Here is an 8,830-nt window from a genome sequence, read left to right on the forward strand (position 1 = left end):
TTGGTAAATTCTCTAATTTTTATTTTTGGCAATTAATAATTTTTTATGTCCCCAGCATGCTTCCACTGCACGATTCTGTTATCTTTAATAATTTTTTAAAATGTGTTCTTTTAGTAGTTTGATGATAATTTAACTAAACTTTAAAAAAATGAGAACAATTTTAATAATCTGGTGTTAGAGCTTCTACACTTTCAATTTGTCGAGATATTTTCCTCTTATTTTAGGGATGGATCTCATTTTATTTTTAAAGCTCAACATTTGCAAACACATCAGAGGATGTGTTTCTCTAAATTAAGTGTAGTCAGCTCTTGATCAGAATTTGGGGGCCATATCTCTCACTGACTTATTTCTATTTGAGACTCACTCAGATAACATGGGTCCCTGTTAATACCGCTCAGTTGCTTTGTCTCTCTCTAGAAGCAAGAGATGAGAAATGCTAGAACCAGAGTATCTCATATAATTAATACTACAATCAGAGTATTCCATGTAGCCAGGTAAAATGCAAAGAAACATTCTCATTTATTTTACACTATAAATCAAAATATTTCATATACCTTTTATTTTTGTTTCTCCCAGTGAGATAACTATAAGCAAATTTCTGTTAAAAAAAAATTAGGTACCCCAACTTACTTTCCTTTTCTTGTCTCCTACAGAGAGGTGAGCATAAATACAAGTAAAAGAAATAATAGATTTTTTTTGTAAAGTTAGAATATTTGTGCCATCATCTTTTTCTTTTGAAAAATTATAAATGCATGATACAAAAACTTGAACAAATTAGTAGGTATAATGAATTCTGGGAGCAAAATATCAACACAAATCAATTTTTCTTGCTATTTTCTATCGTATAAATGAATTTCGTATTTTTATTGTGGTTTTTCAGGACAAAAATATAACACCTGTGCATCTAACTAAAACCAAGAAGTACAAAAATTCTAAATCCAAATGTTTGTCTGTTTGCATCTTTAAGAAGATACTAGCCTAATTTGTGTGGCATTAATGCCAACTTCTTAGGACATGTAGAAATGAAAAGAATGGCAAGGATTTGAATTTAAGTGCTTAAATTTTATATACATTCTATTTAAAAATTCTGCTTTCAGGTGATACTAAGCAAATCTAATATGTAAATATTTATTTCTACAGGATGAAGATTTGAAGTGGGTGGAAGAAAATCTTCCGTCTTCATTTACAGACGTGTAAATATACTGTTAGAGTTTGAATCTTAATTTAGGCTCAAGTGTAAAAGGCTATGTTCATGCTTCGTCCTGTGCTTTTCAGACCGCTCACCTCTGTGTATTTTGATAGGCCCCTCTCCCAGTAGTGAATGGCTGATTTACGTCACATCAAATTGCAAAGAAAACGCAGCCCTGCCTTGGTCTGCCTCTTTCTCCACTTTTCACCACACGACAGGTGTTTTAATGCCAGTGCCTTATCGCCAAGTCCAGCCTTTTCTGATCTAAATTTATAGGATCAGAATCATTTCTTTTGTTTTAACTCTCTGTTATGGAAAAGTCCAAACACATGTAAAACACTTCCTTTAACACATGTAACCACAACACCATGTATCGCAGGGAAAATGTGAGCATAGGAAGAAAGGGTGCAGGGAGCCCTCTGGGAACTCTGGGAGATTCAGGGTCATCTTTGTCTGTGTTCTGTCTGTCTCTGGAACTCCAAGCAGCTGTTTCCACAGTGCGCAGCGGTCAGCATGGCCCAGTGGGGTAACGTCCTCGCACCCTGCTCCTTCCCCTGCTCTCACACTTTCTGTTTTCCTGAAGAACTCCTTTTATGGCAGTGATCTCTCAGGTTTTGTTTGTCTGAAGAAGTCTTTGTTCCAGGTTTTTTAAAAGGTATTTTTGCTGGGTATAGAATTCTTGGTTGACAACCCCCGCCCTCCAACCCTTCAAAGATTGTCACTTGAATGTCTTCCAGCTTTCGCAGTTCAGGGAGAAGTCTGCTTTAGTTCTTTGTTCCTCCCCATGTTACGTGGGTTTTATTTGTGTCTTTTGTTGTGGGGTTTTTGTTTGTTTGTTTGTTTGTTTGGCTGCCTTCAGGATTTTCTCCATTGACTTTGGTTTTCATCACTGTGAATTTGGTGATTCCAGGTATGTGTGTGGATTATATCTTCATTTCTCATGGGTATACACCTAGAAATGGAATTGCTAGATCGTGTGGTAACTGTGTGTTTAACATTTTGAGGAAGTGTCAAGCTGTTTTCCAAGCAGCTGAACCATTTTTACTCCTGTCAGCAACACACGAACCTTCCAGTTTCTCCACTTCCTCGCCAGCCCTTGTTATTACTGTCCTTTTGAAGTGCCATCTCACTGTGCTTTTGAATTACTGAAATTTAAACTTTCTTGTTGAGGGACTGGTGTTACTTAACTAAACTGTAGTAACAAATTTGGCCAAGTCCTCCCTCCGTCTGTTCTGTACACAGTGCCCCTAACTTCTCTCCCCATTCTGTGCTCATGGCCTCACAGTGATGACAGGGGACCCGTTGCCACTGGCATTTATTTATCCACCTCCATGCAGCCTCAGGTTTGTAGTGTTCTGGCAACACCAACGGCCACAAGCTGGTGTGGCTTCATTCATGGCCCTTAAGGATTTCACAGTTTTTGAGCAACAGTGTGTGGAGAGGCTCAGATTAGGTGGCAGCCGTTGTCTCTCAGATTCGGCAGCTCAACGCTGAGCCCTCTAGGAGGAAACCATCTCACGAACCCCCTACGTCTTGGTGGAAAGTGGTGAGGCTCCTGGTAAGTTCTCTGTGAGAGAGCTACCACTCTTCTCCTTCCTGTAAGTAGAAATATCTGCCAGATTACAAAGATTCTTTGGAATATAAAGGCTGAAATATCCCATTTTACATTCTCATGAACCATTTATGTGAAATGGATAGAGTTGTATAATCCAAGTTTCCAACATTTTACTTTCTTGGGAATCTGTGTGTTCGCTTTTGAAAATTAACACAAGAAATTTAGCAAACTTTGCTCCCCAAAATTAAGAGTACAGTTTCCATAGCAAGTTTAGCAGTTAGCCTTCATACACAGATAAACCCTTCTTTACACATCTGTAAAAACAGAGCAAATATTTTGCAAGTCACAGGACAATGTAAACAGGTGCTGAGTGACCATCTGCCCCAGCGCATCACGACAGCACACACTGCACTCATCACGGCACTTCCTCTTCTCTGACAAGCCACAGCAGTCAACTTAATGTAGCCCACCTTTCTCCTCACTGCGCTGGGTGACCTTGGTGAGTTTCAGTCACTTACCTAATAACACAAGGACCCGCCGTTGACATTGCTAATGTTCATCTCTGAACCAGTGGCTGAACGCCCAGCCACTGTCCTTGGGCCCGAGGGGCCTGGTCTACATTCTCCCCGAAGCCGCCCTCTCCCCTCCTCCTTACAAGTGTTGTCCCAGCCGCCTCCGGCACGTCAGTCAGTCTCTCGGCCATCACCAGGGGCCGTGCTGTGGGTCGCATCCCTGGCCTGTGCGTGGACGGGGTTTTCATGGCGTAACCTAGCACAGACGTGCCCCTCAGGCAGGCCCTCTCGGAGTCCTCACACATCAAGGCTGCATTTGTCTTCCCTTTTTGTTGTATTATCCTTTCTGAGCACAGGTCGCATCCAGTAACTTTCTCCCTCTCCATTGCCCTCTGCTGGTTTACACCTAGTCGGTGGTGAGGAAAACACGGGATTGAGCAAATACTTGATTTTCATACACGCCGCCTTTCTTAACATGTTTGCTCATCTCTTTTTCAAATATGTGTTTAATAAAAATTGTGTGCATTTAAGGCATTCAACATAATCCGCTATACCTGTGCATAGTGAAATGACACTACAGTCAAGCTCATTGAGTGTCCCTAAGATCTCACAGAAGCATGTGACGTGGGTTTGCAAATCAGAGGGCACATCATCACCCAGACCCTCGCCCAGCGGCTTGGGGAACATGTGGCTGGAGCCCATTGTGTTTGGAATCACGCCTTCGAATGGTTTTGCATTGATACCCCCACACAAAAGCCACTCACGTTGCTGGTCTGGCGTGGCTTCTGTTGTTTCCATTTTTAACTTATGATTATTTTTATATCTCAGCTCATTTTTTACTGGAGTTTTTTGGAGTATAGCACATTCTGGAAAGTACACAAGCTCTAAATAAGTGTAGCTCAATGAATTTGAGATGTGAGCATGCTCCCATAACGAGCACACAACTCAAAAGACAGAACATCACTGGCACCCAAGAGTCGCCACCTCCTCCCAAGTCTCGACCCCACTTTCTCAAAGCGCTGCACCCTGATGTCTGTCCCTGTAGATGGCTTGCATCGGTTTTTAAGGTTTGACTCCTCGGTTGTCCATGCCCCTTTTTTGGTACCTTACTGTGTGAGAAGACCCCGTTTGCCTGTTGGGGCTACCAGGAACAATGCTGCCATGAAGTCCTCTGTGTCATGGTGCCACGTCTGCACTGCGTGTCAGGTGGAGGGGTGACAGGTGGTGGCTGCGCAGATGTGCTCTGCAGGGGCTGCCTCACTAACCTCACTGTCCCTCTCCTTTCTTTTCAGGGCTGTGCCCGTGCTGTTGGACTCAGACGAGGTACAGTGTCCCCACACCCTTCATTGGGCTCTTTTTCTCACAAAGCAGAGATGCATTTTAGAAAAAGTGAACATTACTTTTAAAACGGTCACCAATCATACAAGCCGAAAGATACTACGTTGATCCATGGGTACAGTTGAAAGGACCTGGCTCCTCATTTAAAACGAGAGCAAGATAAGTGCACGTCAGGCGGCAGAAGCGGGAATCGCTGTACAAGATTTCAAGCCTGATTTTCTCACTGGTACATGGGGAAGAGTTTAGAAGGTGCCATTTGCCTAAATTATTTTCATATTTGTAGGTAACTGGCTGGGTGTTAGAGTTTCTTGCTGACTTTCATTGACTAAGCAGGACATCAAATAGTGGGTGTGGATTTAGGAAGGTTTTGAGGGAAGATTAGTTACGGACCATCTGAACACCGAAGGGGCCTGGGGCAAGCAGGAGTGTGATGTGTGGGCTGACGGCCGGTGGAGGCCATGTGCTGTGTGGGGCGCCGAGGGTGGCCGTGCTGAGGCAGTGTGGATACTGTCTGTAGGGTGAGACACAGCCGCTGCTCACCGACAGGCAGGGGCAAGGCCTTCACCCTCACCCTGGCGACTGGCTGTCATGGGATGGGGAGTTGGAGAGGCCACAGGGAACATGAGCCTGGACACAGAACCGCCACATCAAGGCTGACAGCTCTACCTGGACCAACCCTTCAGGGTACCTGCAGTGTCCCCTGGATCAGCTGCAGTCTGTCCTTTCAAAGTACAGATTTGGTACAACAAGGCCCATCTCCACGAGCTCTGCCCACCCCACCATATGACTTGAACTCAGGTGTCCTCACTGGCAGTGTGCTAACATCCCCTCGAGTCATCAGCAGGCGCCAGCCAGCCAGCCCAGGGACAGTGGGCCACAGGCTTCTGTTCCTGTGTGTGAGACCTGTATGTGTGGCATACACTTGGTCCCCACAAAACCGCGACTGTAACAAGACTGAAGAATTTTGTCGAGTTCTGAAAGCATTGGCATTTTGGTGAGTATTATTTTTTCTTTTTTTAGGAAATCATGACCAGATCGGAAATGGCCGAAAAAATGTTCTCTTCAGAGAAGATAATGTGACAGGAAGCTAGCTCACAGCGAAGCACCCTGGCCTCAGGCAGCCCGTGCTGATGTCCTGCCACCTGGAGACTGTGCATGAGAATCTGGTGGGGGGCAGGTTCTGCCTCCCTGTCAAGCTGACTCTTGATGACAGTTTAATGCCCACTAAGTTGCCCGACTTGGAGATAATCTGAGCGAAGTGCTATGACAAGCTCCATGCCCAACATGCTAAGCTGATGGGTGGCAGGTGTGTGGGTTTCGGTCATTTTTTTTTCTTCTAGAAAATACGACATTTCTAGATTTAAACACTTTTTACATACACTCCTCCAATTCTTCCACCAACTCCTGAGGCAGATGGTACGGCTCCTGAAGCACAGTCAGAGGTGTCCCTGTATCTTGGTTTAGCATCACAAGATGCAGTAATAATCTCCTTCGCCTTCTATATGGAAGTGATGGGAACAGGGTGTTTATGTGGCTTGCTGCTCCGAGAGAGAGAAGCACACGTGTCTGCACAGAGCCGTTTGTCCTCATCACCCTGCACAGCAGGTCATGGCATTGGGGCCTCACTGTCTGAGCTCAGGGGACACAAGTGCATGGAGAGAGAGGTCTTGAGAGCCACTTCCTGAGATTTGCTCTCACTGTCCCCTCACTCAGGCTGTATGTGCTGCTGTTGAACCTGCCTGGCCACCTGGGTTCCCCAGACCTTTTCCTCCTGGCATGCGGGTGACCCTGGAGAAAGCTAGAACCTCATCTTTTCTGTAATCTTGACACATTCAATTTCATAATAAAACCTATTATTTAACTGTACAGGACATCACTGTTCATCACATAATTAATTTCTTAACCTTCAACCATGTTTTATATATTATTATAATATGATTTGAAAGTTTTTGTTTGATTTTTTTTTAATGCAGAACATTCTAAACTTGAAAGGCAGTTGAATGTAGTGTGGAAATGTGGGTATTTGCTGCTTTCATGACCAAAGATCAGGACTGGTGTGCATCTAGAGCAGGGGTCACGGTGAGGACCGTGTGTGTCTCTGAAGGAGTCCTGACCTTTGCTGAGACTAACACCAGAGAATTTTGATGGAGAAGCACTGACGAGTCACCAGTACAAACACCTAAACGTGACCTTTAATTTTTTTTTTACTGTAAAACCACAAAACAAGATTCTCTCTTTCAAAATTCTCCCTTTAGAATTTATTTCTCATCGACCCTTTTCAGAAGCTAGAAGAAAAGATTGATTTCTAGTAGTGACGTCTCTTGAAAGATACTTTCAGATTTGTTTTCAGCAGTGACTGTTGAACAGTGTTGTAGTGAAAACTCAAGATGCCACCACTTTGGGACGTTCTGCCAGGGGGCAAGTGACTTCACGGCGTGGCCTCACCCCGCACCTTTCCTGGCCCACGCGTCCTTGCCAGTCCGGGTACGTGCGATCTCAGCCCTGGAGGTGCCCACTGTCTCACTCAGACACTTCTACCTAATGCCACTTCCCGGGTTTCGGGGCTCGCTCACCCCAACACCTGGGGCTCCAGTGAAGTTTGGAATGTGGACTCCTGGTGTCTGGCCAGGAGGAGCTGCCAGCTGACGGGCTGACGGGCCATCCACCGTAACCGCGGCCATGTTCCCGAAAGCCCTGTCTGAGCTAGAGAGAGGATGACGGTGCCAGTCCCCGCGCCATCCAGAGGAGGCCCGCACCAAGTCACTGTCAGCGGTGACCTGAATCAAGGGCTCTGTGGAGGCTTCCGAGCCCTGGCGCTGAGCGTTGTCCACACACAGCAGCACCCCGGCCACTGCCATCCTGCTTCTGGCCAACGGTTCTGGAGGCCAGTTGTCAGGGCCAGGTTGGTTTCTTCTTAGCGGCCATGGCCGGGAACGGGAGGGGCGGGAGGAGGAGCAGGGACAAGAGTCCAGTTTACGTGTTCCCAGGCAAAGCGCTTACATGATATTCTGCACTTCGTGTTTGATCTACATGGTGTGTGAAATGTACTTAGACGGGAATTTTCATGATTTGAGTTGGATTAGTGTCAATATTTGCTCTAAAGGATGTTTGTTAGTTTTATTTTAAAAAATAAGAAAAATAGATGAATATGTAAATCTTTTAAGCCTGGGAGATGATAAGATGTTCCCATACTTCTATAAAGAAAATAATTTCTTAATCTTTCATATTCTGTAGAAATATGAAATTACCAGCCTCCACCTGTGATACAGCACATTGTTTGCACTATGTCAAGACCAAAAGTATAAAAAATGTGCATATCAGATTGATTTTAATATCCTTTTTTAAAAAGGGATTGAGTCTATTGCACTAGGCTACACATGACTGATTTAAAGTCAAATCAGTCATTTGTGCTACATTTATAATCACTGATTTTGATGCTTGTGTCTTTGTGTGATCAGCAGCTTGCAATACAAAACACCAAGCCTTATACTGATAGTTAAAGTTCTAAACATATCACGTGTATGTAAGTGACAAATGAGACTTTTAAGGAAATGTGCATTATGATACCAGAGCTCACCGCTGCACTAAGAAGCTTCTTTATATCTAGGAAAACATGTATTTGGGGAGAAAGTTTAGGGGCTAAAGAAGCTATATTTTTCTACTTAAAATAGTTGTTATTGTATAATTAGGAAGAAGTTGCTTTGAATGTAGGACAAAACTATTTCAAAGATTTTTGTTTGGAAAAAAATTGATGTACTTTGTGCCTTAATATTGGTTCTGACTTTTAATAAACTATTTGCTGAAATGTTGGATGATCGGTTCTTTGTAACATCTGTTAGTGCTAGATCTTGTAAAACTACAGGAAGCGTGGGCTCCCATCAGTGGCAGGACATAAAACTTTAACAAAAGAGGTGCAGCCAATCAACAAGCAGGGGGAAGTGTTCACCCTCAATAGCAAGTGGAGAAATGCAACCTAAAAGTAGGGGAAATTCTTAAAAATCAGGGTGATGTGAGTCCACACCGTCACAAGTTTGAGCCCTCTGTTTTTTGGGCCTGATGTAACGAGCACATCCCCAGTGACGGTAGAGCCACTGGCTCAGCCCCTGTGAAGGCAGTCCCACAGTGTGTGTGTGACTGGCGGGCAATGCCAATGGTGACGAGGCTTTTAAAAATGATTCAAGATACAGAATATGACTTGTGCTCAAAAGAGTTCACTGTGGCGTTTAAAATAGAGAC

The 8,830-nt window shown here is 44.2% G+C and overlaps 1 protein-coding gene and 1 long non-coding RNA gene across 2 annotated transcripts in view; both read left to right on the forward strand.

Moving 5' to 3' along the window:
- Positions 1-8,404, forward strand: part of TMEM87B (transmembrane protein 87B) — a 46,436-nt gene extending 38,032 nt beyond the window's left edge. The window contains exons 17-19 of the mRNA XM_023521913.1: positions 1,141-1,193; positions 4,549-4,579; positions 5,615-8,404. Coding sequence (XP_023377681.1) covers positions 1,141-1,193; positions 4,549-4,579; positions 5,615-5,674 — 144 coding nt within the window. The 3' untranslated portion in view covers positions 5,675-8,404. The remainder of the gene's footprint in view (positions 1-1,140; positions 1,194-4,548; positions 4,580-5,614) is intronic.
- On the forward strand, positions 1,202-3,067 carry LOC111730603. Its single transcript, XR_002776759.1, has 2 exons — positions 1,202-2,099; positions 2,432-3,067. It is a non-coding gene; the product is annotated as an uncharacterized LOC111730603 (long non-coding RNA).
- Positions 8,405-8,830: the final 426 nt, after the last annotated feature.

Source organism: Pteropus vampyrus, unplaced genomic scaffold (genome assembly GCF_000151845.1).
Source record: "Pteropus vampyrus isolate Shadow unplaced genomic scaffold, Pvam_2.0 Scaffold323, whole genome shotgun sequence".
Classification (NCBI taxonomy): domain Eukaryota; kingdom Metazoa; phylum Chordata; class Mammalia; order Chiroptera; family Pteropodidae; genus Pteropus; species Pteropus vampyrus.